At 40.2% G+C, this 24,605-nt stretch overlaps 10 protein-coding genes across 12 annotated transcripts; 5 read left to right on the top strand and 5 right to left on the bottom strand.

Annotated features, from left to right (window-relative positions):
* Nucleotides 1-60: 60 nt before the first annotated feature.
* On the bottom strand, nucleotides 61-2,164 carry Vps45 (vacuolar protein sorting 45). Its single transcript, XM_018110644.3, has 3 exons — nucleotides 1,958-2,164; nucleotides 1,698-1,896; nucleotides 61-1,638 (listed from the first exon to the last, which is right to left on the bottom strand). The coding sequence occupies exons 1-3, from the start codon at nucleotides 2,162-2,164 to the stop codon at nucleotides 206-208; spliced, it is 1,839 nt and encodes a 612-aa protein (XP_017966133.2). The 3' UTR covers nucleotides 61-205.
* Nucleotides 2,165-2,251: 87 nt separating this feature from the next.
* Nucleotides 2,252-3,787, bottom strand: LOC108658137 (mitochondrial pyruvate carrier 2). Its single transcript, XM_018110793.3, has 3 exons — nucleotides 3,492-3,787; nucleotides 3,353-3,393; nucleotides 2,252-2,794 (listed from the first exon to the last, which is right to left on the bottom strand). Exons 1-3 carry the CDS (start codon nucleotides 3,652-3,654, stop codon nucleotides 2,534-2,536), a joined length of 465 nt encoding a protein of 154 aa, XP_017966282.1. The 5' UTR covers nucleotides 3,655-3,787; the 3' UTR covers nucleotides 2,252-2,533.
* Nucleotides 3,788-4,924: 1,137 nt separating this feature from the next.
* On the bottom strand, nucleotides 4,925-8,388 carry Kap-alpha3 (karyopherin alpha3). Its single transcript, XM_018110663.3, has 6 exons — nucleotides 8,249-8,388; nucleotides 7,665-7,907; nucleotides 7,227-7,607; nucleotides 5,980-6,810; nucleotides 5,744-5,917; nucleotides 4,925-5,669 (listed from the first exon to the last, which is right to left on the bottom strand). The coding sequence occupies exons 2-6, from the start codon at nucleotides 7,722-7,724 to the stop codon at nucleotides 5,574-5,576; spliced, it is 1,542 nt and encodes a 513-aa protein (XP_017966152.1). The 5' UTR covers nucleotides 7,725-7,907; nucleotides 8,249-8,388; the 3' UTR covers nucleotides 4,925-5,573.
* Nucleotides 8,389-8,442: 54 nt separating this feature from the next.
* On the top strand, nucleotides 8,443-11,613 carry Son (Son RNA binding protein). The gene is made up of 2 exons (XM_018110634.3): nucleotides 8,443-10,551; nucleotides 10,613-11,613. The coding sequence occupies exons 1-2, from the start codon at nucleotides 8,605-8,607 to the stop codon at nucleotides 11,270-11,272; spliced, it is 2,607 nt and encodes an 868-aa protein (XP_017966123.1). The 5' UTR covers nucleotides 8,443-8,604; the 3' UTR covers nucleotides 11,273-11,613.
* Nucleotides 11,614-11,888: 275 nt separating this feature from the next.
* Nucleotides 11,889-16,509, top strand: LOC108649080 (uncharacterized). Of its 2 annotated transcripts, XM_018098080.3 has the most exons (6): nucleotides 11,889-12,502; nucleotides 12,818-13,673; nucleotides 14,051-14,137; nucleotides 15,148-15,627; nucleotides 15,719-15,868; nucleotides 15,939-16,509. In XM_018098080.3, exons 1-6 carry the CDS (start codon nucleotides 12,368-12,370, stop codon nucleotides 16,019-16,021), a joined length of 1,791 nt encoding a protein of 596 aa, XP_017953569.1. In that variant the 5' UTR covers nucleotides 11,889-12,367; the 3' UTR covers nucleotides 16,022-16,509. The 2 variants fall into 2 exon arrangements, with proteins under 2 accessions (XP_017953569.1, XP_089112811.1); XM_089256685.1 differs by lacking the exon at nucleotides 14,051-14,137.
* A 241-nt stretch (nucleotides 16,510-16,750) lies between these two features.
* Nucleotides 16,751-19,344, top strand: P58IPK (dnaJ homolog subfamily C member P58IPK). The gene is made up of 3 exons (XM_018113658.3): nucleotides 16,751-17,343; nucleotides 17,525-17,641; nucleotides 17,702-19,344. The coding sequence occupies exons 1-3, from the start codon at nucleotides 17,247-17,249 to the stop codon at nucleotides 18,982-18,984; spliced, it is 1,497 nt and encodes a 498-aa protein (XP_017969147.1). The 5' UTR covers nucleotides 16,751-17,246; the 3' UTR covers nucleotides 18,985-19,344.
* A 475-nt stretch (nucleotides 19,345-19,819) lies between these two features.
* On the bottom strand, nucleotides 19,820-21,615 carry bocks (bocksbeutel). Its single transcript, XM_018098087.3, has one exon. The coding sequence runs from the start codon at nucleotides 21,364-21,366 to the stop codon at nucleotides 20,086-20,088; it is 1,281 nt and encodes a 426-aa protein (XP_017953576.1). The 5' UTR covers nucleotides 21,367-21,615; the 3' UTR covers nucleotides 19,820-20,085.
* Nucleotides 21,616-21,686: 71 nt separating this feature from the next.
* On the top strand, nucleotides 21,687-22,747 carry ND-23 (NADH dehydrogenase (ubiquinone) 23 kDa subunit). The gene is made up of 3 exons (XM_018113422.3): nucleotides 21,687-21,845; nucleotides 22,007-22,455; nucleotides 22,513-22,747. The coding sequence occupies exons 1-3, from the start codon at nucleotides 21,806-21,808 to the stop codon at nucleotides 22,672-22,674; spliced, it is 651 nt and encodes a 216-aa protein (XP_017968911.1). The 5' UTR covers nucleotides 21,687-21,805; the 3' UTR covers nucleotides 22,675-22,747.
* Nucleotides 22,748-22,813: 66 nt separating this feature from the next.
* Nucleotides 22,814-24,565, bottom strand: Arpc3A (Actin-related protein 2/3 complex, subunit 3A). 2 transcript variants are annotated; one of them, XM_089256684.1, is made up of 3 exons: nucleotides 24,472-24,565; nucleotides 23,253-23,426; nucleotides 22,814-23,189 (listed from the first exon to the last, which is right to left on the bottom strand). In XM_089256684.1, exons 2-3 carry the CDS (start codon nucleotides 23,379-23,381, stop codon nucleotides 22,836-22,838), a joined length of 483 nt encoding a protein of 160 aa, XP_089112810.1. In that variant the 5' UTR covers nucleotides 23,382-23,426; nucleotides 24,472-24,565; the 3' UTR covers nucleotides 22,814-22,835. The 2 variants fall into 2 exon arrangements, with proteins under 2 accessions (XP_089112810.1, XP_017968912.1); XM_018113423.3 differs by lacking the exon at nucleotides 24,472-24,565 and adding an exon at nucleotides 23,569-23,723.
* On the top strand, nucleotides 23,836-24,553 carry LOC108654716 (uncharacterized). The gene is made up of 2 exons (XM_018106266.3): nucleotides 23,836-23,976; nucleotides 24,039-24,553. Exons 1-2 carry the CDS (start codon nucleotides 23,938-23,940, stop codon nucleotides 24,537-24,539), a joined length of 540 nt encoding a protein of 179 aa, XP_017961755.2. The 5' UTR covers nucleotides 23,836-23,937; the 3' UTR covers nucleotides 24,540-24,553.
* Nucleotides 24,566-24,605: the final 40 nt, after the last annotated feature.

The following is a 24,605-nucleotide window of genomic DNA, read 5'->3' as shown; positions in this document are numbered from 1 at the left end:
TATTTAAAGTCCTTGAAATATTTCTATTAGTGTAGTCAAGAGACGTAAAGAAGATATATGTATATTTATATTAATCGCTTTATGAATAAATTATGGTACACATAGATATTTTACATAACAATATAATAGATTGTTTAAATTACACATAAATAGTTAACAATAGCAAGTATTATGATGCATATGGAATAAGCTGAAGTCGGGTACCTTAAAGATTATCTGGGGAGCAATACTTTAGCATGGATTTGGTATGTTTGAATTGTGCGCCACTCGTGGCCGAAAGCACTTCGCTGATGAAGCTTTGTGAATTGTGTACGGTGGTGCCGCCAAGGATCACCCGATAGCCAGCCTTGTTCAGCTGATGTACGGCAAAGGCCTCTTCGTACGTGGCACCGCCAATGATAAAAACCACTACCTCCTGTGGTGGTCGTCGAAATGGCACCAGCTCTGAATTGATAGCTGGATACATGGGATCTAGTTCACGGCCTTTGAACACATCCTCCAGCGTTTCCTTCAGCAGTGGAGTGTGCTGTGTGAACACATTCTCCACGCCTTTGAGACCCTTGATCAGAATTCTTGTTAACTTCACGGCATCTGTGATGCGCACCATATTAAATAGATCGCCCTGTCGCACATGCGTGCCCGCATACTCAATCAAAGCGGGCACAATCTGTGTATTGCCGCCACGTGTCTTGATGATCTGCAGCAATCCAGAAGTATCGCAATTTGCATGGCGTTCGTAACGCAACGCATACAATGCCACCAGCTTGACAGCATCATCGATGTGGATTCGTTCGTCGGAAATTAATTTTTTTATGCGTTGCAGCTGTGCTGAATGTTCGGCCTTGCAGGCTATCTCTTGCTCCAGCTCCGATACTTCGAAGAGATTACGCTTATTCGAAATGCTTGACAGTTCTCCCATGATGCATAAATGCTTTTGTACGGTGCCAGACATTTTCTTGAACTGCGGATAGGATTCAATGAAGTTCTTCATATCATTAATGCTCTCGACTTTCTTGTGATCATTCGCCTTGCGCTGAAACTCCTCCATAAGCTGTTTAATGGTAGAGCCAATCTCACCGTAATTTGCATACATATTGCTGCCATAAAACTCATCCTGGTCACCAGAGAGCACCAGCTCCTTGAACTCCTTGGGCACATTAGGGCGTTCAGACAAGTCAACGCGATTGTTGCGTATATTCAGCAGCTCGTGTACCATGGCTTGATAGGACCATTGATGCAGCAATGGTGTCACCGGGTCATCTCTGCGGTCCAGCAACAGGAGCAACGGTGGCGCAGCCCCATCTACATTGCCGCGGAAATCGAATAGAGATGATTCCTTGGTCGTCTGATCGTAGATCAATTTGGCTAGCAGCTGTGCCACTTGTGAGCCGGCACGATATCGTATGACCGGATTCAATTTGAGCGACAGTAGAACAGCCGTAATGCCCTGCACGCTGCGTGTCAATGAATCGGGCAGCCAGTTAAGATTTACCATACAATTGGGTAGGTTCAGGGAGAATAAATTGGGATTAACGCACAAGTAGTCCGCATACAATTCCTTTACCTCACGCACAGATTCTGACTCATCGCATTCAGCCAGATATTTAATATCAGTGCGCGGTATGATATTGCTAAAATCTGAATAAACCAATTAGTGTGAATTCTTTTTAAATGTTTCTACCATCTGTTACACTTACATATAAAGTAGGCGCTATACTTGGGATTGCGTAGCTCGTTGGCCAGCAGTTGGATATTTTGCTTTGTGGGGCGTATGAAAACAATGCATTTCAGGTACTTTAAGCGTTCGTTCGAACGGCCAGAATCCAACCGTTCAAAGAGATACACCTCACGCTGCAGCATATCAGATTGGCTAAAGGCCATTGAAATAATGCTTGTCTAAAAATGAAGTAAATGTTAACAGTGAGAACTTTAACAAGCCTTCCGAGCTATTACATACCGTTTCTTTGTCTAACAATATGATTTTCATGCCTGGTCCAGACTCTGTACACATCTTTTCAATATACAATTTAATACCACTTATTAAATTCATTGTTAAAACTAATTTTTTACTTTGCCAATAAAGTGGAAAATATTTAATTTGTGTAAACAGCTGTTGGCAGCGATGTGAAGAATGTTCGCCACCCACCCCAATAAAAGTACTCATTTGTTATCGATACTTATCGATCCACAAAAGCGCGCTTGAGTCCATTCAAATAATTATTTACATTATGATGCTTATAACAGTCTTGAGAATGTATACATTTATATTTATTTTCTCTTGTGTTTATGACAAAAATCACAACAATTCTATTAAACTATTACATGTAATTAAAAATATACTTGGAGCCTCAAACATTTACAAACTTAAGCAGCAAGAATCACGTTTTTTAAGGCAACAATATCTGACTAATAAAAAAATGGTCAGTCGCTTAAACTAAAGCACAACTTAATATAAAACGCAATGGTGCGATATGCGACATATGTACGTTGTGCGTGTTCACATCATTAGGAGTTTTCAAATGTGTACTATGGTTTACTGAGCAACAATTGGCTTCTCCTCCTTCTCCTTGTTCAGTTTTTCCTGCTCTATTTGGTAGTTGTAGGCGCGTCCCAGCTGTACCAACTGCGTCAGTCCCACAAACAAATTGACAGCAAACAAACTGTAATTTTTGGGTATAATCACCAGCGAATAACGTGACCAGATAATGCCTGTGGCAGCCAGTGCACCGCAAGCTGCTACGGAAATTGTGTCCGCCGGACGAGTCAAGTCACTTAACCCAGCAATGACAAGGCCCTATAAAAATGTTGATAATTATAATTAAAACGCAAGAATATTTATGTTCATTTAGATTTCATGTTGTGATTAGAGCGTTATCATTATTAAAGCGTGTGCAACTCTCTATGTATAATATATACGAAATAGTCTAGTAATAAAATAATAATAATATAAACGTATATATGTATGTTAATTAACATTAGACATTACGATTACAGTGTTAGCTACTGTTATCGTTTTTCTAGCATGTGAATTTGCAACTGTAATATAAATAAATACTTGAAACCCAATAATAATTCGCACGCAAGCACACTAATGCACACTTATCGCGTGTTGCCTCTTCAAACGACCAGCTGCGTGGAACAACAAACACATTACACTCAACAAGTTTTGCTCTGGCAGTATAAACAAATATTCATCAAAATTAATTCGCGCACTCTCGGAGATATTTGTGTATTAATGTCATTCAGATTTGCTATATCAGCAGCAGACAGAGATAATGAAAAATAGCGAAGGTCATGCAGTCTGTATTATGTAACAGGCTGTCTGTCAATCTGTCTAATATAGTTTGCTTACCCATTTAAAAATCGGTGCCCAGAAGAAAACGGTTTTTGGACCTGTCAAATAGTTAAATGTAAATACAAATTCGACACGTGGAAAGTTTCATAAACATATGGTGGCAAAAAAATTTATATTTCTGTTTGTATATTCTCACCTGCAGGATGCATCCAAAGTGGGCGCATTTTAGCTGGCACAAATTTGTCGCAGACGCCAATCATGCCATTGTATATCTTTGTGTGAATGCCCTTTCCAGCGGCCGCAGCAGCAGCTGGTGGAGGTGGTGGCGGTGCGGGTGCGGGAGCTGCTGTCGATGACATTTCGTTTGTACGAAATAAACGGCGAATAAGCAAGCAGAATCAAAATCCAAAGAAACCGATGCAGCCGCGAGCTTTGACTAGTGTACGGACAGACAGTTTCAACCGTACTAAATTGATTCAGCGTTCGTGAATAACAAAAGCGTAGACTTCATTAAAATACATAACATACCTTGACGCTCTCTCTCTCTCTCTCTACGTTGTATGTATGCTTGTGAGAACGTGAGGGGGTGCGAGAGCGCAGACCTACTTATACTCAACACACGAATCTCAGCTGAGAGGGCTATTATGTGAAAATTTAGACTTTCTAAAAATCAAATTACATGAAAAACAAAAACGAACAGGTTTTACTATCCACTTTTAGATTTTTTCATTCTCTCCAATTCTCTCTCACATTGCCCGTCTACTCTCAACGCATATGAAAACGCAATGTCCTTGGCCTTGACAATCGTTAAATGGTGCCGCCAATTTCCGCAGCGTAATGTTGACGGAAGCATCTAAAAGTGCAATCGAATGCAGTCGCAAGACAACTACAAATACAAATTTACAAGATGCTAAATATAGGAATACAGATGTAGGTTATATCGTTTCTTGCTCTGAGTGTATCACGCGACAATTGCAATGCACACATATGTTTGTCTGTTTAAGATCACATGCATGTAATATTCTTGAATATAAAATATATTTTTATTTTACAAACTATGATTGCAGTCGAATTTTATATAAGGTATTATTATTAAATTTTTATACAGAAAAAATAGAAAATAGAAAAAAGAGTCATTTCCACCGTGCAATCAAATATTAAAATTCAGCACCTGAAAAATGAAGGCAATGAGAAAACGGTTTCAATCGATAGCAAATCGACTGTATCATCAATTATCCAACACTGCTAGTGACCCTCTGGTTCACTCTAATGGAATGTATGTATGTATGTGTCGCACAGCCTCTATCAAATTTAAATACGCATACATACATATCGTGTGATTCACAATACATACAGCTCAGGCAATCAACTCTCAGCACAGTGGGGCAAAATGCAAAAACATTTACATTTTTGAGCGTCTATTGCGCAGCACTCATATCGTATGTATGTGTGTACTTATATACATATACATATGCCTCAGCTGTAACCTGATTAGTTTTTTTGCCCAGCTTTGAGCTGCAGACAAGTAAACACAAGTGTTTCCTTTTTTCCAGAACGTACTCATATGTAGGGTGTTTGCATTTTTCCTGAAACTGTAAATAAAACTAGAGAATATGTACGTGATTTTTGTTGTATCGTTTTTCATGTTAGAAATGTATATGTAATTTCAATTACAAATCAAAGGCGTACATGTCATTAAAATTATTCATTACAAATCAAATAGTTCTACGATTTTTATCATTCCTGTGTTTTGTTGTTGATTTTATTTGATGTTATTCTGGTGTTTGCTTATTATTTAGCACATATTTTGCAGATGCAATATTTCGTTTGCGCCTTTGCAGCTGTTTTTCAAAAATTAATTTATTTATTTGGAAGTGACGTTTTAAATTTTAACTTAATCAATTCAATGAAATCATAAATAATCTTAAAAGGATTTAGTTACCGCAACATGCATCAGACAAACTTTAAGAAATTCTCCACCGCTTTACTTTATACTTTTCTTTAATAAAATATGTATATTGCAAAACAAAGAATTTATAAAATATTATTTTGCGCAAACGATTTCAGGCTTTATGTCTGTGTGTAACCAAGCTGTCATATAGAATGTGCATTAATTCTTTTTTTTTTTGTTTGTTTTTTTTTTTTTTTTGCTGTCAGAGTTTGTTGGTGTAGATGGTAAGTGGGCACAGAGTATCGTTCGAAATTGAATTGCTATATGCTCTATATATACCAATGGGGTATACATCAATTTAGATGTGTGTTATCTCTGTTTACGCTATTAAAAGTTGAAGGGATTCATTGGTACTTTGTCTGTATTGGGATCGAAGCTGTATTCTGTGCCATCAGAGGCCGGTGCCAGATTAGATTGTTCGCCCTGTAAGTGTCAATTGATGGAAATGAATTAATATACATATAATCAATGGTTTTGAGAATGAATAAAGCGTCTACCTCAGTAAAGTATTTCTCAATAATTTCGTAAGCCAACTTGTAGATCTCAACGTTCTCATGGTTTTGCAGACGTTCGATTTTAGCGAGGCCTTCGCACTCCTCAATCAAATTAGCAACCTCCTCAACGTGTGATGCGGCCACTTTGAGCATATTATTGAGACCATCGAGCACGACCTTTAAAAATAAAAAATAATGTTTCTAAACAATCTATAGTTGTGAGAGTTGCGAGATCTTACATTGATCACTTGAGTGTCCTGGCATGAGAGCAGATCGCAGAATGGCGGTATGACCCCTTCTTGTATTAATGTAAACACCTGCTCGGGTCTGCCGCTAATAGTAAGATTACTGATGGCCCAGGCTGCCTCTTTCTGTGTCTGGAATTCGCCCTTGCTCAGGTTGTCAATAATTTTCGGGAGCAGGCCAACATTGATGACAGCCTGTACCTGGGATTCGTTGCCGGCGGTGATGTTTGATAGAAACCAGACAGCTTCTTTGCGTATCTTTTCCTTTGGATGCGACAGTAGCGCAGGGAAATACGATAAAGCATCGTAATTGAGCACCACTTGTGTCTGTTCATCCGATCCGGTTACAATATTTCCCACCGCACGCAAAGCAGCTGTCTGCACCTTCACTTCATTGTTGCCCAGAAGCGGTATCAGCTTTGGCACTACACCGCTATCAATAACCATTTGGATTTGATCGTTGCCGCCATCGGTCAAATAGCTAATGGCCCAGACCGTATCGACCAGGATGTTTGTGTCCGTGTGATGAATCAGCACATTGAGTGCGGGCAGGATTTCATGAATTGTGGCAGCTGGTGGTGGCGGATCCTTGTTTCGACATAAATTCACAATCACCCAGGTGACATTACGCAAAAACGATATGGGTATATCTGGCTTAATGAACGACAGCAGCGGCTGCACAACGCCATGCTTAATAACAAAGTCTCGAAGCAACGGACCATCGCCAATGATATTGCCTAGCGCCCAAACGGCTTGTTCGCAAACATTTGGAGCGGGTGAGTTAAGCAGTTGAAGGAAGAGCGGCACGGCACCGGCAGCAACCACCTACAGGCCAAGAAGGGAAGAAACAAAATGAAGAATATATCAAATATATGATCTGTGATTAATCAGCCATGCATCAGCAATATATGTAGAAATCATTTAACAAAGTTCCAATGGCATTATTAGGCTTAATTGTGTTTGCACCCATTACGGAATATACAACAAACAGAAAGTGACATCTTTGACCCCATAAATTACATGTGCACTATACTTATATGCATATGTATATAATATACTCAAGTCAGTATCAATTGCTGCGCTAATATGGCTTTTACTCGCCAGTCTATTTCTATGCACGTTTCTCTTCTATGTCTTAGCTTTAAATTCGCCATCTATATCTCATATATGCCTAATGTCTGATATAGGACTGCAAGAGCATTTGTTGACTTTCGTGGTACAGTAATATGAACAGCACTCACCTGATTGGTTTGATCAGAAGTTCCTGAGGCGATGTTGGTCAATGCCCATGCGGCCTCGAATTGGAGCATTGTGTGATTATGTTGCTTCAAGCATTCAACTAGAATTGGCAATATATCGCTGTTAATCAGATCATCAATGGGTGGATTTTTGTCCGATGACAGCAATTTGCGTGCCGCTTGAACAGCAGCCAACTGTTGCTCCGGTTTTGATGGATCGGATGCGGCCTGGCCAAGTTTCTTCAAGTTGATTGAATTGGGTAACTGCTCATCCTCATCTGTGTTCGAGTCGAGGTTAGGCACATTACGACGCTTCAGAATTGTTTCATCGCGTTTACTTTTGCGCAGTTCTACGGTAACCTCATTTCGCCGACGGCGCATCTCCTGTTGATTGAATGGTTCAAATTAATTTAAAGTTTAAACAATTTAAGCAAAACTTACATCTTGATCTTTTCCTTTGTTTTTAAAGTTTTGCAAACGATTTTGATCCAGCGATGTCATTTTACTGTTTCAATGTGTGTGTTGGTAAATATATATATGTACGTGGAAAATATGTCTGTATATATAACAGCGCCAATCCAAACTGAAATACCTATGCTTTTATATTTCCAAATAAGGTCGTGGCTTTTAGGTTTCGGTTTTTTTTTTTTTTTAATTATTTCTTTTTTTTTTCGTTGTCCACTTCTGTAGTTATTTCAATTATACGCGGAATGAAAATTTAACCGCATATACACAAATACCGACACAAACAAAAGGCCATCGTGCGGGGTATAGCAGAGAGCAGTGTAGACAGACGTCCGTTCGTTAGTTCCGACAAAATCGACATCGAGAGAACCAACACAATTGCACGGCAGAGCAGCAGCACGATGACAATGATAGTCGTTCAAAGGAAAGAGGGGAAGAAGGGCAGAGCCACCAGGCGATGAAAATTTATGAAAAAAGAAATGGCGTTAAGAAATGTTTGCTACGTGTAACCAACTGTTTGATTTACTAATGAATAAATATGTTTTAAATTTGGCACTTACTTTTACGTTTTGACACCGTACAGGCCTTTGATATAGTGATTAAACCTTTTTTTTTTGATATAAAAATTGCAATTCGTGACAGCGACGTGACTAAAGTTGGCTGCGCTTCAATTGATCAGGGCTGTAAAATTAAAAACATCGCTGCAAATAAAAATATCGGTATTGTGACATCACTATTAGGTATGTGCAAAATGTTTTTTGGTAATATTTTGGCCAGAAAATCTATCGATTGATATGATTTAGGCGTGCAAAAACTGAACCATTTGTGTATATATGTATATTTACACATTAAAAATAAAATCCAACTCGATGCGAATAGATATTACTGTGCGCTGCCATATGACGCTAGTGCGGAAATGACTGAAAAGACGGAGAGTACCAGCACACTTGAACACCAACCACGGAATTCACAGACCACATCAGATGCTCCACTGGTCCTCAACGTGAAACGTGAGAAGATTGATGTAGAGATCGAAGCAAAGCTTGGTGCATTGAATGCGACGGTCAAAACTGAGAGTACCACTCCCCCAACGGCATCGGGCTCGGACAGTGATGGGAGCAACAGCAATGATTCGTCACAAGACGACAAAAAGCAAATTGCTCCCGTTAAATCCTCTAATGAAATACTTGCCGAACTATTTGGTGTCTTTAATGCAGCGCCACCCGTTGAGTTGTTGGACGACAAAAATCTGCTAAAAAAGCATAAAAGATCAAAAAAGGAAAAGAAAAAAAGATCGCGCAACAAAGAAATCAAGTCCGATGGTGAGTGCAGTGACACTGATATTGCGTCTGCTGAAGGCAAGTCCAAGCATAAGCACAAGCGAAAGAAACATAAACACAAGCACAAGGATAGCAAAGATAAGAACAAGGACAAGGATCGTGAAAAATCCAAAGAGAGGACAAACGCGACTACAGCCAAGGTACAGGAGGAAAGAACGGACAGTCGTAAGAGACCCGCTACAGAAGACGCAATAGATGTGCCGGCCAAGAAGGAAGCAATAGATCACGAACATAGCATTCAACGGGAAAGAGAGCGGACACGTGAGCGGGAGCGAGAGAAAGAAAGAGAGCGTGAGCGCGAACGTGAGCGAGAGCGGGAGCGGGAGCGGGAAAGGGAGCGTGACCGTGATCGTGAACGTGTTCATAATAGCTTCTACAATGGCTACCAAGATAAACAGGAGGACAAGCAAGCACGCAACAAGGCCAACAATGGGAAATCCGTAAAGATTAAAACGGAGCGCCGCCAATCCGACGAGCTTTCGCTGTCTGACGAGGAGACATATTTGCGCGAAAAGGCCAATAATGGACGACGTCGTTTCTACGGAGCTTTTAAGGCCGAATCTACCGATAATAAACGCCATCCACGACACCAGAGCAGCACAAGCACCAGGCAGCGTACACGCACTCGCTCTCGCTCCCGAACCCGTTCCCGTTCAAGAGACCTAGGCATTGATAAGAAGCGTTTGCTGGAGATTGCGCGCCGTAATGCAATCAATATGTTTAAGCGAGGCAACATGGCCGGTGTGGCCCAGATGACGCCGGAGGTGAAGGATAAGGTGCTACTTAAAATGCGTTACGGTGGGCGCAGCGTACAGGATCTCACGGACTTTTGCAAGAAGATCTCCAACGGGGAAATTCTGTCTGATTTTAGTTCAGATGAGGACTCGGATGTGGACAAGAATGGCAATGCCAAGGCATTCCATCATCCATTTCAGCTCAAGGAGCGCGAACCGATTGTTATGCACATACGAAACTCCACACCCATAGTGCCGCCGTCCACGCGCCGCGATGAGCAGACGAAGGCTATAACCATGCAGTTCCCGGTCTCCTCTGGTCAGGTTCATCGCATGTCAGAGGCCTGGGTGCCAGTAGATCCAAAAGAGTCGCTGACGCCACTGCCTGCTCTACCACCGGCCAAGCAGGCCACAAATATGTTCAAGGATGTGCAACGAAATGTCTTCGCTAAGACGATTCCCCAGCAAGAGCAGCAGGAGCCCGCCTTCAAGCCTGCTAAGAATCCAAACGAAGGTTGCCCTGGCCAGCCGTCCCTACCTGTAGCTCCATTAGTATCTGTGCCTGTGCCTGCTCCTGCTCATACTCTTATTCCTGCTCCTGCACCTGGGCCTGTTCCTCCTCCTTCAAACGCTCCTACTTTTACGCCCACGCGTTTTGTACCAGAAGTGCCCATACCATCGACAGCAGCGCCTGCACCAAGTACTTCAATATTTCCTCAGGCCACGGAGCCAAGCATGGATGTCTCTAGCATTATTACTCAACGTCTCAGTGCAATAAGGCGTCTGCAGGTAAGTAATCCAAATATAAACAATTATAATATGAGGAAATGAAAATGATAAGTTTTAATAGGATAATCCTGCCGATTCGGAGGCATTGAAAATGATGTACAATGCGCAGCGGGACATGTCTTCCTGGGCCAATTCGAAATTTCTGCCTGGCCAGTTTACGGGCAGCACTGGTGCTCAGATCATGAAGGTGCATGAACTGAACAGCGGTCCGCAATTGTGGGCACGTCGCGATCAGTTGACCTCTAACAAACCCGTTACGGGCGGCATGGGCATGGCTCTACTTCAGAAGATGGGCTGGAAGCCGGGCGAAGGCTTGGGTCGCACAAAGACCGGTTCCCTGCAGCCACTACAGCTCACGGTCAAGCTGGACAAAAGAGGCCTCGTCTCACGCGAAGATATCAAACAGCCGCCGGCCCGCCCACAGGGCACACGACCCCCGAAAAACACAAGTGCCACGAATATTGCACAAGCTGCGCTCACTGCTCAGGACAAGCATCCGGTTTGTGTGCTCAATGAGCTGACATCGAAAAACAAATGGACGCCACCGCAGTATACACTGAAGGACGATTCGGGGCCCTCGCACAGCCGCATGTTCCTCTTCTCCGTGGAGATCAATGGGCAGACCTATACGCCTGCCCAGGGCTGTAACAACAAAAAGGAGGCCAAACTGAATGCGGCCAAGTTGTGTTTACGAGCTTTGGGTATACTGCCGCCCAGTTAGTAAAGAGACGAGCATCTGATTATAGGTGACTCTATTGTAATTGTATAGCTAGGATTATATATATCTATATAAATTTATGTATATGCTTCTGTATATAATTAAGAATAAATGTTAATTAGGAAAACAAGTTGTTTGTAGCAATACATTTTTGAACTCAAGAAAAGCTCCCATATCATATGCATTGTTAGTAGTCTATTGTGAACCAATCTATCGAATTCGAATTAAATTATCGAGCGTTACACTCAAAGCAAATAGAATTAAGAACAGGGAATTAGAATAGTTGAATTGTAAAAACAACTACAATAACAATAAATTAAATAAAATTTAAAATAATTAAATAACTACAAATAAATTTTGTTCAGCCCCAAAGTTAAACTTTTATACATATATGTGAAAAATCTTTATATTTCCCCTTCAAGAGAAGCTCCCTCCAAGCTTGTTTTTCAATTTGCGAAGCTTTGGCGTATTGGCCATCTAAGTTTTGCGCAAGTACACAAACAAAGCAAATCAGCTGAGCGGAGCCAAAAGCTGGGGTGGGCTAACACCGACACATGCGCCCGTTGCAATTCTGTGTGCGTGTGATGGCATGTGGGTGTATGTGTGGGAATTCAATCTCTACACAGACTCGCTTAAGCACACACAGCAAAGGTCAGTTCAGGCGGGAGTGTGGCACAGAAAACATCTCGCTTTTGAGTAAAGATGTAGCAAAATCATCCCGTTATTTACTGCTCCCATCAATAGTTATCCAGGAACACAAACATATATTTGTGAAGTGGTCCAGACTCGCAGCATCCAAATGCTTAAGCTTGCAAATGGAACAGATGTTGATAGCCAATTCCAGCTGTGGCCAAAAACATAAGCTTTATGTGTGCGGTTGTGTGTTTAGAGTTATTCCTAAAGTTGCATAACTTTACATGGACACGAAAACAAAGCCATAAATATACATACATATGTAAATGCTGACACACATACACACTTACATATGTACATGCAAGCCCAAATAGTGTGCATGTTTGTATGTCTGCTGACTGTTGCAATTCGGAGCTGGGCGTTGAGGTTTGATGTTGACTGCTCAGTTTGTTTACCACTGCAGCCATGGAAACGTGTCGCACCTGTGCAAGGTGCGATTTCGAAAATGGCAACAATTATTGGCTGGATATGTTTCATCCAACGCGCTGGCAGAGTGAAATGGCGCAAATTCGCGCAGAGTTTGTTAACTGGAAATTACAGGTGAGACCATGCTAAAGAGTCGGAAATCAAATCAAACAAAGTGCAGTTTACTTTGTGAAAGTTTGTGCACTGCATTTTAAGTAAGCTTTTGATCGTGCAACGGTGCGTATGGAATATCGATAAGACCATCAATTTATCGACATTCAGTGATCTGTGTGTGTTGATCGAAGTACGCAATTTGGCTATAGCGATAACTAATTTGGTAACGGAATTTTGAGAATAGCAAATGTTATTAACGTTGTATAAGTACGTTTACCATGACTTTATATACCTTTCACTGAAATTATTGTTGTGAATCGATTTAATATTGTCTAGATCTCTCCAAACGATGGACTCCCACAAAAAATTTGTAGCGATTGCTTTACAAAGTTCTGTTCCGTTTACACGTTTCGCATTGCTTGCCAGGACGCACAATTAAAGCTTTCGAATATTTTTGATAAAATCGATGCTAACTTACTATATGATAGACATGAAGAAAGCATTGAAGTTGAAGCTCATGATTCAGAAGCAACAACGAAAATATATACAGTAGCAGAAACAGCAACAACGACAACAACAGAGACCACTGCCATTAATGCGGACAAATCGCCCGCGCCCATTGAAATCTTTGTGGAAACCATTAGTATTAACGAAAGCGAATCCTTGCAGGCAGAAGATAAAGAAGCCAACTTAGGCTCAGATTGTAATTTATTGAATATAAGCTATGCTTGCAAGTTCTGTTACAAGCCGCAAGAAAGCTACGAGCTACAGCATTTGTTACTAGAGCACATCAGCGTCTGCCACGATCCAGATCAACCCTACAACTGCCCGGAGTGCACTGAATGTTTTCAAGACACAGCATCGCGTACCGTCCACATGAAGAGCGTTCATGTAGTCAAGCACTATGCCTGTGAAGTTTGCGGTAAAAAGTACGGAGACCGCCACAATCTCGACCATCACATCGAGAAGTACCACTCGGACACGGACTTCGAGTGCAGCATGTGCGAGAAGCGATTTTTTACGCGCAAAAGCCTCCACTACCACATGAACTGGCACAAGCCGGAGCGTCAGCTCCGATGTCGTCACAACGGCTGTGACCGGCTGTTCATCAATCAACGACATCTCATATGTCACGAGGCCACCCACACAAAGGGCTCCCGTAAGAGCGAGTATTGTGGCTTTTGTGGTAAAGGTGGGTCGCCTATTTATAAATATAAATAAATATATGCATATACATATAGACGCACACAAACATTACGCAACAGAAAGTATTCTTTTTAACTTTGTTCAACAATAAAAGAAGTTGCCAGCGAAATAAGAAAACAGAATGTAAGAAATATGCTTAAATAGCGAGTAAGAAAAAAGTTTTGGCTTGGTCGAAAAACTTACAAAACTTGCCTTTAAATTAAATTTATATTTAAATAAATGAATAGAGGCATACATAAACATACCTATACATACATACATTCTCACATAATTACACACCGAAATCTAGATAAGATTTGACATAATGCAGACACAGTAACCCACATATATATTCACATAGTCAAATACACATATTTTCCACAGCATTCATACATGTAAAAACCCTTCGTTGGCATATCTATCGACAGCATGGCGGAGAGAAGCCTTTCAAATGTGCCATCTGTACTGAGGGTAAGTTGAATCTGGAAATAAAAAAGCACTATAAACATATTTAGAATATCAATTGGGAGTTCTCATAAAATTTGTGTTAATATAATAATGGGCAGTTCCAGGCGCAATCATAAATTTAAGATTTTTATATTCTTGTTTTATTTTTTACTTCGATCTGTAATCCAATCTTTAATCTGCTCTGTTTGGAAATGCCCATATATGAAAATTATTAAAGAGATCTCTAAATACTTTAAAGTGCTTAGGCTAAAGTCAAGATTTTTCATTTTGTGAGCTTTAAATCACAGCTCACAAAGGAAAGTTGACTTTCCAAATATAAGTGTTCATTATTAATTCAAAATAAAACATCTGTCGCATCATCAAAACACTCATCGCAAACGCTTTAAAGATATATGAACCCAAAAACTTTGAAGGAGTCTATCTGCTGCTTTTTGTTCTGTGTTAGTCAAGTTAAGGGTAAACATGGCTTAGCTATTTTTTAATACTCCTATTAGAAAACTTAAAAAAATGAAGCATGTCAATAAAAGTTCATACATACTATAATATATAAAACAATATCTTGTCCAAGTTTTATTAATTCCTAGCCTTAGAATATTTTAAATATCACGAAAATCTTGCATAATAAAAAAAAATGTAATAATGCAGCAATCGTATCCAACTGACTGCCTAATACTCGTTCACCGTTTAAAAATGTATGTTTGAAAGTAATCTTTAATCCGTATTCGACAATTATGTATGAAAATTAATACTTTCAATTCATAATGTCAAAATTTTTATCATATCTTGTCAAATTGTATACCATTCGACTTCGCATCTATATATTACCCATATACCCATATGCCATCTTGACCACTTTGTGAACGAGTATAAGATTTCCACAGCCCTGAAGCGCCGCATGCAAGCCACTAATACCCAGTTGTTGTTACATAACACCCCCATAAACTAATGCTATGCTCCACAGATTCCCGATGTTTACTTTAACTTTGACTATCTCTTGAATTTCGTCCACAAAGTGTTTGCCTCCTATGTGGAGAAGCGCATTCATATGCTTGAGATGCACACCGAAAATCTGACGCATCAGGAGCGTAGCGAGTGTATGTTTCAGTCCTGTCGCCAGGAGTTTGATACGGAGCAGGAGCTCATCCAACACATGACCACGGAGCATGCTCAGCGTGAGAGTTCCTCAGCTCCGATCATTGCCAACAATAAGCGAGTGATCCAGTGCAAACGGGAACGACAATATACGGGACTCTTTCAGTGCAGCAGCTGCACTCAACGTTTCAACATGAAGTCCGCCTTGGAGCGTCACATGGCTGTCCACTCAACGGATCGGCTGCATGCCTGCTCGCACTGCTCCAAGCGCTATAAGCGTGCTCAGGATCTTAAGTGGCATATGAAGACCCATGCCAATGTAAAGCCTAATGTGTGCGATGTATGCGGCAAAGCTTTTGCCTTGAAATATGTCTTGACTCAGCATATGCGAAGTCATGAAGGTGAGTAAAATTTGATGTCTTAACTTGGGATACAAATCCGAAATGGAATTACCTTTTTAATATATAGCATATAATATTTATATACTTGTAGTTCTTGAGAAGAATTTCAAGTGTGAGACCTGTGGACGGGCGTATTTGTTCGAGAAGTCATTACGGTTGCATCAACGTGTACACACAGGCAATACCTATTATAAATGCGATCTGTGCCAAGAGCGATTTGTCACTCATATCAAATTTAAAAGTAAATTTTCTCGGCATGGAAATCAACTAAATGTTTTTTGTATATAAACTGTATTGTTATTGTATTTCAGCTCACATGAAGAAGGCACATGATGGCGACCAGTCGCATTCAAAGGATACGCTGGATGATTTGATCAATATTGTGATTAACTAAATTGTACCAATGATATAGAATCCAAGTGGAACAGCAGAAAGAATACTATACAATTATTCCATTAGCAAAGCATCAAAAGAAACACTATGATACTCTAAGGGTGAAACCGCTTTTAAAAAGTCACGCCCAACAAAGAATTTTTAAATCGTAGACCCTCCATTAAATCCTATCATAAGACTACTCTCATATATTTAGCTATACACATTTCAATATGCATCATGCACAGGGTACGGTTGTATGAAAGCTTTATGCTCTGTAGGCAAATTTCATCAAACTAAATCTATTTTCCTTAAAAGCCGCATTTAAGCTCACATGATAAGTATTTTGTCCATCCATTTCTTTAATCTACAATACCTACAAACATACATATGTCTATGTCTCTCACATAATGCACAATACATGACCATTTTAGTGATAGAAAAATGTTATAAAAATGTATTTAATATAATGCTCAAAAAAGATATTGCATTTATTTAAAAAAAAAAGAAGATAATTAAACACACATATTTACATTTACAATTATGAGAAGAAACATATATTAAGCTATATCAATAACATCATGTATATTAGTGTGGTAGTGCAATATATGTACATTTACTGAATTCGAGTTCGTTATATAGAAGTTTTTAATATGTTTACTTAACGTTTGATTTAAAATATGGGAGCGATAACTATCGCAAGTGGTTCGGTGAACCACGTATTAATAACAGCCCTGTTCTTCAGAGAGCTGCCAGAAGCTGCTAAAATCAGATGCCGCTAAGATGTCTGGCAGCACTGTTTTTTGGGCTGTTGTAGCTCGCATAACACGTCAGTGTTTAGGTTTTTAAGCAGCAAGTTCTACCAAAATTTAGGCAAACGTATTTGCTAAAGTGTAATAGCGAGTCGGTTACCGATCGAAATGTACATAAAGCAACAAATTGCATAGTACTATTTATATGATTCTTCAACAAATAAACGATTAAGTTTATAACATTCTTTTGTTCCCAAAAACGGATAAAACTATTCAGAAAGTGCGACAACAACAAACAAAGCACCTAGTAAGCAGGTGCAACGGTAAAGATTAGCAGCTGTGATACATAGACAATCGGAAGAAGAGCTAGACGCTGGCTGCCACGCTATAACGTGTGACGTGTGTAACGCATTTATATAAAAATAATTGGCCAAGACGCTTAGTAAGAACTGGTTAAGGCGCCTACAAACACACCCACTTACACATACACGCATAATGGCTTTGCCATTGAGCGATCTGCTGCTGCTTGGCAGCAGTGAAAAGAAATTGGCTGCCTGCGTCCTGCTGCTGCTTGTGGAGCTTTTCATGGAAGGTAAGTTGCAGTTTTTCCAGAGATGCCACTGAATGTCCCCTATAATACCACGAGTCAACAAATTTGATACCTTTTAACAATAACGGCACGAGTCCATCTCTAAATTAATCTTTAATCGCATTTTTCATACATTGATAACAAATAACAAAATAACGGCTACGATACACGTCATTCAATGCAGGCGCTGATGCGGCATCGGCGAGTCAGGCAGACATCGACAACCATCTGGAGCTAGGCAAAGACTTTCTGGCACGCGGACAACTTTCGGATGCATTGACGCATTATCATGCAGCTGTAGGTAAGTATAGGGCATTATTGCATTATTACGCTTGAAATTAGAACACGTATTAATTTACAGAGGGTGATCCCAACAATTATTTGACGCTCTTCAAGCGTGGCACCGTTTACCTTGCCTTGGGCAAGACCCGGTTTGCCATTCAGGACTTCAGCCGAGTGCTGGAGCTTAAACCCGACTTTACAGCAGCGCGTAGTCAGCGTGGTATTGTGCACATGAAGAGCGGAGACTATGATCATGCACTGCAGGACTTTGAGCTTGTACTGCGGGAGGAGCCGCAAAATAGTCTCGTCCTCGAACACTATGCAAGAGTGCGGCCAGCCAAGGAGCAGTGGGAACTCGTGCAGCGCCTGCTAAACAATAATGATGAACAGAATGCAATAGGCATGATAACACAATTGCTAGAGGTCTCACCCTGGTCAGTGACCTTTAGACAGGCCCGCTCTGACGCCTATTTAAAGACAAATGATCCACTCTCGGCTATTGCGGATTTGCGACAGGTGAATCGATTGTCGCAGGACAGCACAGAGGGACATTATAATATAGCACAGCTGTTATATAATATTGGACATGCTACTAATGCGCTGAAGGAGATTCGCGAATGCCTCAAGTTCGATCCCGAGCACAAACTATGCTTTCCATTCTACAAGAAACTGCGCAAAGTGGAGAAACAGCTAGTGACAGCAGAGACGGCACGAGAGGAAAAACGGGCACCCGAATGCATAGTTGCTGCCGAAGCGGTTCTCAAGCACGAGCCCGAGGAGACTATGATACGGTATGAAGCGCACAAGCTGCTCTGCTCCTGCTACACCACAGACGAGCAGTACGGCAAAGCGTTGTCTCACTGCAAGCATGCGCTGGACATTATGAAAGATGCACAGCTGTATTGTGATCGGGCCGAGGCGCTGATGGGCAGTGAGATGTATGATGATGCCATACACGACTTTCAGTCGGCGTTGGAAATGGATGAGAATAATTCACGGGCCAAGGAGGGCATCCAGAAGGCCAAGAAACTGCAAAAGCAGGCGGAACGTCGAGATTATTACAAAATACTTGGCGTGAAACGCAATGCCAGCAAACAGGAGATTGTAAAGGCTTATCGTAAGGCGGCACAGAAATGGCATCCGGACAACTTCAAGGATGAGGAGAAGAAGCTGGCAGAGAAGAAGTTCATTGATATTGCAGCGGCCAAGGAAGTACTCACAGATCCAGAGAAGCGGCGTCAGTTCGACAACGGCGAAGACCCCCTGGACCCGGAGAGCAATCAACATGGTTTCCGAGGCGCAGATCCATTTGCACACTTCCAGCACGGTTCGCCGTTCCAATTTAAGTTCCATTTCAATTAAACAGAGCTTAAATAGAGCCATTGTTGAGCCAGGGATTATTTGTGTTTTTTTCCTTCACCTCTTAATGCAGTCATATTGATATCCTTCATATCGCTCCAGCGTGCCTAGATCCGCCACGCTGCATTTTCCTTTTAATCCACGTCCCCTTCAAGCTTTACGATTTTACACTTGTTTGTGTTGCAACTCTAAAATAGCCTGTAAATATTAGCATAAAGACTAAATCCGATAACTGAAACACACACAAGAAAACAAAGATACTGAAAAACAAAAGGATTTACATTTAACTAGTTTATTTAATAAAATAATTGTAATGTAGTACATTTTTCTAATTATATATATATATAAATATAAAAAACAAAATGCAAACGATTATTAATGAAAAACATCGTTTAAAAAAGGCAAGGCTAACGATAAATTTTCGATCTTTCATTGGAACAAATTTATCTTTCACAGTAATGTATGTAATATTTAGGAAAAAATAAACAAAAAATCCAGTTTTCAATAGGAAAAGAAGCAAAATATCGTCAATAACCAAAAGGCTGCAGTTTGTTTTAAAATTATATCAACATTATTTCTGAAACTAAAAATGTATTCTGGTTTCCCAGCCTAAAAAAATGCTGACAGCAAGTCAATTATTTTTATTTTTTATTTTTGGTTTTATTTAACAGTTTAATAGCAGCAATAAAATACCAAATTCAGTGCTACAATTATATTATTATAGATAACCAAAAAGAAGAAAAATGCTCTAATCGAGAAACATGGGAAGAGAATATTAAGTTAGTAAGTTACATCAAAAATCAAATATATTTGGGATCATCTCTTGAGATGCTTCAGATTTCATCATGTCAGTCAGAAATTATTATTTAGAATCAGTTATCAATTGTTTGTTCGTTATTTATCTAATATGCATTTATAACAATTTTAATACACTGCCTGTACACGAGAATATTTTAAGTAAAACCATGACCAAAAGTCGAGAAGTTTCCAGAAATAATTCATATGGAATATGTAAAAATGTTCTGTATATAATAATTTTACATACAGTGTTTTTATATATTAATATTCATGTATAATCATATATAGATATGTTCTCGTGTTGCTTCAGACAGCGGGAGTGACTATCACATATATTAACGTGGCTAATATGACTGCCACTGTTAGACAGAAATAAAACTTGAGATTATATTGACGATCTAGGGATTCCATCAGCTCTCGAAATTTCTGCCTGGTAGCATTTGGATCCTCTTGGCGAATCGTTGTACGTATTTGTGGCCTGGCCAACGGTGAGGACCTCTTCCTTGTATCCAGCTGGCGCGAAAAATGACTCAAGTAGGGCGATTCGCCAGAAGAACGCTGCTGTTGATGCAGGTACTGCTGCTGCTGGGGTTGGCGTTGAATCTCCGGCTCGGATTCACTATCCGTATCTGTGTCCATCGGTTCAACAGAGTCGTTGTGCTGATCATAGAAATCATTTAGCTGGGGATACAATGTGTTCACATTGTACGTGGGCAAGCGTCCTCTGGCAGATCCGGTTTCTACATGGCTTGGACGCTGTCGTATTCCTGATGTTGTTGCATTAGCCATATTGAAAGGCGCCGCCGAGCCACTGTAAGTATTGCGAAACGCCTGCTGCATGCGAATCTCATTGAATTGATTAGGTGCTTCATAGCTGGTTGAGTTCAACTGTGTTTGGGTCAAATTTTGCCGGGACAGCTCTGGGCGATAGCTGCGTTCAACGTGCTGCTCATATACGGGTAGCTTGAATGCAGGTGCTGTAGTAGTCGCCTCAGGTCGCTGGTAGGTATAGCTTTGTGGCTCTTCTAGCTGTTCGTCGGGTTCTTCCTCGTAATGTGGCTTCTCCACTTCGCGTGTGTATGACGTGGTTAATACGCCGGATTTGCTTAGCGAGACAGAACGACGCTGACGAGAATCATCTCGCTGGGGCTTAAGGCTTGTTGGTGTATTTGTTTGGTAGTAGTAATCATCATCTTCTGATGAGCCCACATCGGACACGGTTGTTGTTGTTTCTACAGAACGCACAGACGAACTTTCTAGCGGATAATATTCCTGAGGCGTGGCTGCAATAGTTCGCCGAGTGTTGTTAATGATATTGTTGTGCCTCGGAATTTTATCTGCCGATCGCGACTTATTCGCTTTTGTGGCATCTGCCGGTGTCGTCTTACTGCTGTGCACGGTTTCACGTCTTGGCGTCTTTGTGGCAGCAGTTTTGTTGCTTTGCGTGCCTAAAATAGTGTTGCGCAAACGACGCAAAATTACTTTGCGACTAGTATCGGTGACCGGTATATTTGGTAGTCCATGTTCCAGGCATTTAGCGTGCAGCTCTTTGTTGGAAATCGTTTCGAGATAGGAAAGATCCGACATGCTTACGTCTGCTTGTGAAATTGTAAACAAAAATAGTGATGTCGTCACCTTTTGGAATGCGAATGTAATTGACCTTCAGTTCGGCACAAAAGAACTTATTAATATTATATTATTATTATATATAAGCAGTACTTGTAATTGGCATATATACGCAGTACTTGTAATTATTACACTAAGTTTTCATTAGAAGAATATTCAAGAGTTTTCGAACAAAAGGACGCTTCGGCTTAGCAAGACTGACTGACTGACTGTTTTGCCTTTTAAACAAATACTAATCGGACTGACAAGCACATTCGATATCCATTTGACATTTTATTACTTATCGAAAAAGTCTGCAGAGTCGCTTCATCCCTGGTAGAGCAGTTGTCTATCGGCCAAAAATACCACAACAAAACAATTGTAATTTTGTTTTCCGACAAATAATTTGTGCGCCGCAAACATGTCGCTAACAGTACGAATTTTTACACTCTCGCGTAATGGTTAGTAAAAGCACAGTGGTAATCATTAATACAATATAATAAACACAATTATGGTTCATTTAATCGAATGAGGTTATGTAACCTTATGTCATAGAGAAAACAAATCTTCAATAAATTCAAGTTTAGTATTTGAATAAAATAATATAATGATTTCTAATCAGGTCAGCGCATGTTTGGCACCAACGGCGCACGCCTGTTTGCCGCCCAAAAGGAAGCCAAGGACATAGTGCCTGTGCCCAAGGGCTATGTTTACGTTAACAACAAGGAACTGAGCATGGATTTGGATGCTATCACAGATCGTGCTGCCACCTCAATGTTTTTTGGCGAGCTGTTCCGTGGCTTTGCTGTAACACTGGCACACATTTTCAAAGAGCCGGCAACGATTAACTACCCGTTCGAGAAAGGGCCACTGAGCCCACGTTTCCGTGGCGAGCATGCACTTCGTCGGTATCCAAGCGGCGAGGAGCGCTGTATTGCCTGCAAGCTTTGTGAGGCCATTTGCCCCGCCCAGGCTATCACTATTGAGGCCGAGGAGCGTGCTGACGGCAGCAGGCGCACGACTCGATACGATATTGACATGACCAAGTGCATATATTGCGGTTTCTGTCAGGTAATTTATACATATAGATTACATTTTGATTGTGGTTAATAATTCTTTAATTAATAGGAGGCCTGTCCAGTCGATGCGATTGTTGAGGGTCCAAATTTTGAGTTCTCGACGGAGACGCACGAGGAATTGCTATACAACAAGGAAAAGCTCTTGTGCAATGGCGATAAATGGGAATCAGAGATTGCATCCAACTTACAAGCCGATCATCTGTACCGCTAATTCTTCTCTGTACATATTAGATTTTTGTTTAGAAATGTTTTTCCAATTAAAGAACTTCGGGTAACACTGATAACATAGACACATTTATGTGGTTATTGTATTCGCATAAAAAATCGATACTAAATAATACAATTCGACATTGGAATAAAATACATTTCGATTTATTGTCCTGGACCGGCCAAACTCTTCTCCATGAACTTCTTCTTCGCAAAGCAAGTCCACCATTTGTTTGGCTTGCCATCCTCGGTGTTAAATACCTTCTCTAACACACGATTGCCTGTTTCATGGCGCAGCTGTAAAATATACTGTCGCATAAGATCGGCATCCTGTGAGCTTTGAGGCTTGGCATAGACCGAATTTAGTGGAAAACCTGATTCGCCGGGTATATCGAACTTAGAAATAGCTAGGCTATACATTTCTTGTTGACCCTGGGCCTTGCTAGTGCAACGTGTCAGCCGCTTAAGACATTCGGTTATATATAACGTAACATAGATTAGAACTCGATCCACCTCCGACTACAAGCAATATATTAAATATATTAGTGTTGCATTTTTATTAATCTGTAGTCCAATACACACCTTCACTTCGTATGTCCGGAAGAATACATTTGCTTTGAAGAAATAAAGTGACTCATCAATAATATCATTTTCCGTATTCGTAGATGGGGCTGGTCCACGCACCTGGGTACGCAATGGTAGAATGGCCATGTTGCCTACCTGTTGACGAAAGTCCTTAATTTGCGAGTGGTATGCCTAGAAAATATGTAAACAATGGATACGAATTTTATATGTAGCCATCTCTGTGTGTGGTCCAGATGTTCGACAAAAGCTCGCTTTTATCAATGATTCTAATTAAGTTCATTTAGTGAGTATGGCATTCAACCCATGTACTCACCGGCATTGTTAAGATAAAATAATTTGCGGCTTTTAACTAAAGTTTTCGGGTTTCTATAAATTATTTGAGCAAACACCCACTGCAAATTATTAAGAGTGTAACCGAATTTTAAAAATCCCGAAATACCAAGAGATGCCCATGAATAAAATTGTCAACCTATCGATATACTTTACGATATATTTATATGTTATATTTCCTTTAAAATAGCGCGCTCATTGTCTGAAGCAAACTTTTGTGCAGTCCATCGATAGAAATGAAATAGACGGCGGGCTGGGCATTTAATGTCATTTATATTTGCATTCGTAAATAATATAACTTTCATATGTTAGAACGATAAGAATTCATTCTCAGTTTTTGGCGTTTTCTAAAATGGCAAAGAAAAATAAATCGAAAGCTGCTAAAAAGAAGGTGACAAAAATGTAATTATAGTATAACGATCTTACATTCTAAGCAAGTGTTTATGGTTATAGCTAGCTGACGAGGCTGCGCTTAAGAAGCAAGCGAAGGAGCAAAAACAGCAATCAAAACATAATACCGTTACATCTGATCCGAAGTCCAGGAAGAAGAAATGTGTTAATGATACGGGTATCGATGTAAATAATCTAAACGAAATAAGCTCAGTACGTGCGGAATCATCAGATAATATTCATCCACATAAGATGCAGTTGGATTCTATTGCCACAATATCAACGCGTCTTGACGACCATATAATAATGATCAGTGCTGTACAGAAACAGTTGGCTGAACTCCAAATTAAGCAAGTTAAATTACTTGACGGATGCCTTAATTTTTTTCATGAGTTGCAGGGGTTTCATGCCCAAAATGAGGAGGAAGAAAAACTGTTGCTGGAAACATTTTTGGAATTAAAAACTAAGATTAAAATTGTTTTTAAGCACTATTTACCCTCACAGGTAGATATGATGGAACGTGATATGAAGATACTTCAATCAGATGACAATACGAAGCAGTAATTTAAATATTCATTATAATTTTTTAAATATTATTTATATCGATACATGCATTCAATTTAAAATAAA

Source organism: Drosophila navojoa, chromosome 2 (assembly GCF_054131105.1).
Source record: "Drosophila navojoa isolate 15081-1374.11 chromosome 2, UAZ_NAV_1.0, whole genome shotgun sequence".
NCBI classification, from domain to species: Eukaryota; Metazoa; Arthropoda; class Insecta; order Diptera; family Drosophilidae; genus Drosophila; species Drosophila navojoa.
Note: the sequence above shows the minus strand (reverse complement) of the source record. Positions and strands in the feature narration are given on the sequence as shown.

What these genes read in the sequence shown, in the direction of transcription:
- Son (XM_018110634.3), top strand. Translation starts at nt 8,605, where the DNA reads ATGACTGAAAAGACGGAGAGTACCAGCACACTTGAACACCAACCACGG. An exon ending in GTGCAATAAGGCGTCTGCAG is followed by an intron (nt 10,552 to 10,612) that starts GTAAGTAATCCA and finishes AAGTTTTAATAG; the next exon opens with GATAATCCTGCCGATTCGGA.
- ND-23 (XM_018113422.3), top strand. Translation starts at nt 21,806, where the DNA reads ATGTCGCTAACAGTACGAATTTTTACACTCTCGCGTAATG. An exon ending in TTTTACACTCTCGCGTAATG is followed by an intron (nt 21,846 to 22,006) that starts GTTAGTAAAAGC and finishes ATTTCTAATCAG; the next exon opens with GTCAGCGCATGTTTGGCACC. An exon ending in TATATTGCGGTTTCTGTCAG is followed by an intron (nt 22,456 to 22,512) that starts GTAATTTATACA and finishes TTTAATTAATAG; the next exon opens with GAGGCCTGTCCAGTCGATGC.
- Vps45 (XM_018110644.3), bottom strand. Translation starts at nt 2,164, where the DNA reads ATGAGTACTTTTATTGGGGTGGGTGGCGAACATTCTTCACATCGCTGC. An exon ending in TATTGTTAGACAAAGAAACG is followed by an intron (nt 1,897 to 1,957) that starts GTATGTAATAGC and finishes CTTCATTTTTAG; the next exon opens with ACAAGCATTATTTCAATGGC. An exon ending in GTATAGCGCCTACTTTATAT is followed by an intron (nt 1,639 to 1,697) that starts GTAAGTGTAACA and finishes TGGTTTATTCAG; the next exon opens with ATTTTAGCAATATCATACCG.
- Arpc3A (XM_018113423.3), bottom strand. An exon ending in TCCGGACATACGAAGTGAAG is followed by an intron (nt 23,190 to 23,252) that starts GTGTGTATTGGA and finishes TATTGCTTGTAG; the next exon opens with TCGGAGGTGGATCGAGTTCT.
- Kap-alpha3 (XM_018110663.3), bottom strand. Translation starts at nt 7,724, where the DNA reads ATGACATCGCTGGATCAAAATCGTTTGCAAAACTTTAAAAACAAAGGA. An exon ending in ACAAAGGAAAAGATCAAGAT is followed by an intron (nt 7,608 to 7,664) that starts GTAAGTTTTGCT and finishes TTCAATCAACAG; the next exon opens with GAGATGCGCCGTCGGCGAAA. An exon ending in CTTCTGATCAAACCAATCAG is followed by an intron (nt 6,811 to 7,226) that starts GTGAGTGCTGTT and finishes CTTGGCCTGTAG; the next exon opens with GTGGTTGCTGCCGGTGCCGT.
- LOC108658137 (XM_018110793.3), bottom strand. Translation starts at nt 3,654, where the DNA reads ATGTCATCGACAGCAGCTCCCGCACCCGCACCGCCACCACCTCCACCA. An exon ending in ACTTTGGATGCATCCTGCAG is followed by an intron (nt 3,394 to 3,491) that starts GTGAGAATATAC and finishes ACTATTTGACAG; the next exon opens with GTCCAAAAACCGTTTTCTTC. An exon ending in GGGCACCGATTTTTAAATGG is followed by an intron (nt 2,795 to 3,352) that starts GTAAGCAAACTA and finishes ACATTTTTATAG; the next exon opens with GGCCTTGTCATTGCTGGGTT.
- bocks (XM_018098087.3), bottom strand. Translation starts at nt 21,366, where the DNA reads ATGTCGGATCTTTCCTATCTCGAAACGATTTCCAACAAAGAGCTGCAC.
- LOC108654716 (XM_018106266.3), top strand. Translation starts at nt 23,938, where the DNA reads ATGGCAAAGAAAAATAAATCGAAAGCTGCTAAAAAGAAG. An exon ending in CGAAAGCTGCTAAAAAGAAG is followed by an intron (nt 23,977 to 24,038) that starts GTGACAAAAATG and finishes TTATGGTTATAG; the next exon opens with CTAGCTGACGAGGCTGCGCT.
- LOC108649080 (XM_018098080.3), top strand. Translation starts at nt 12,368, where the DNA reads ATGGAAACGTGTCGCACCTGTGCAAGGTGCGATTTCGAAAATGGCAAC. An exon ending in ATGTGCCATCTGTACTGAGG is followed by an intron (nt 14,138 to 15,147) that starts GTAAGTTGAATC and finishes TCGTCCACAAAG; the next exon opens with TGTTTGCCTCCTATGTGGAG. An exon ending in CACTCATATCAAATTTAAAA is followed by an intron (nt 15,869 to 15,938) that starts GTAAATTTTCTC and finishes ATTGTATTTCAG; the next exon opens with CTCACATGAAGAAGGCACAT.
- P58IPK (XM_018113658.3), top strand. Translation starts at nt 17,247, where the DNA reads ATGGCTTTGCCATTGAGCGATCTGCTGCTGCTTGGCAGCAGTGAAAAG. An exon ending in TGTGGAGCTTTTCATGGAAG is followed by an intron (nt 17,344 to 17,524) that starts GTAAGTTGCAGT and finishes CATTCAATGCAG; the next exon opens with GCGCTGATGCGGCATCGGCG. An exon ending in GCATTATCATGCAGCTGTAG is followed by an intron (nt 17,642 to 17,701) that starts GTAAGTATAGGG and finishes ATTAATTTACAG; the next exon opens with AGGGTGATCCCAACAATTAT.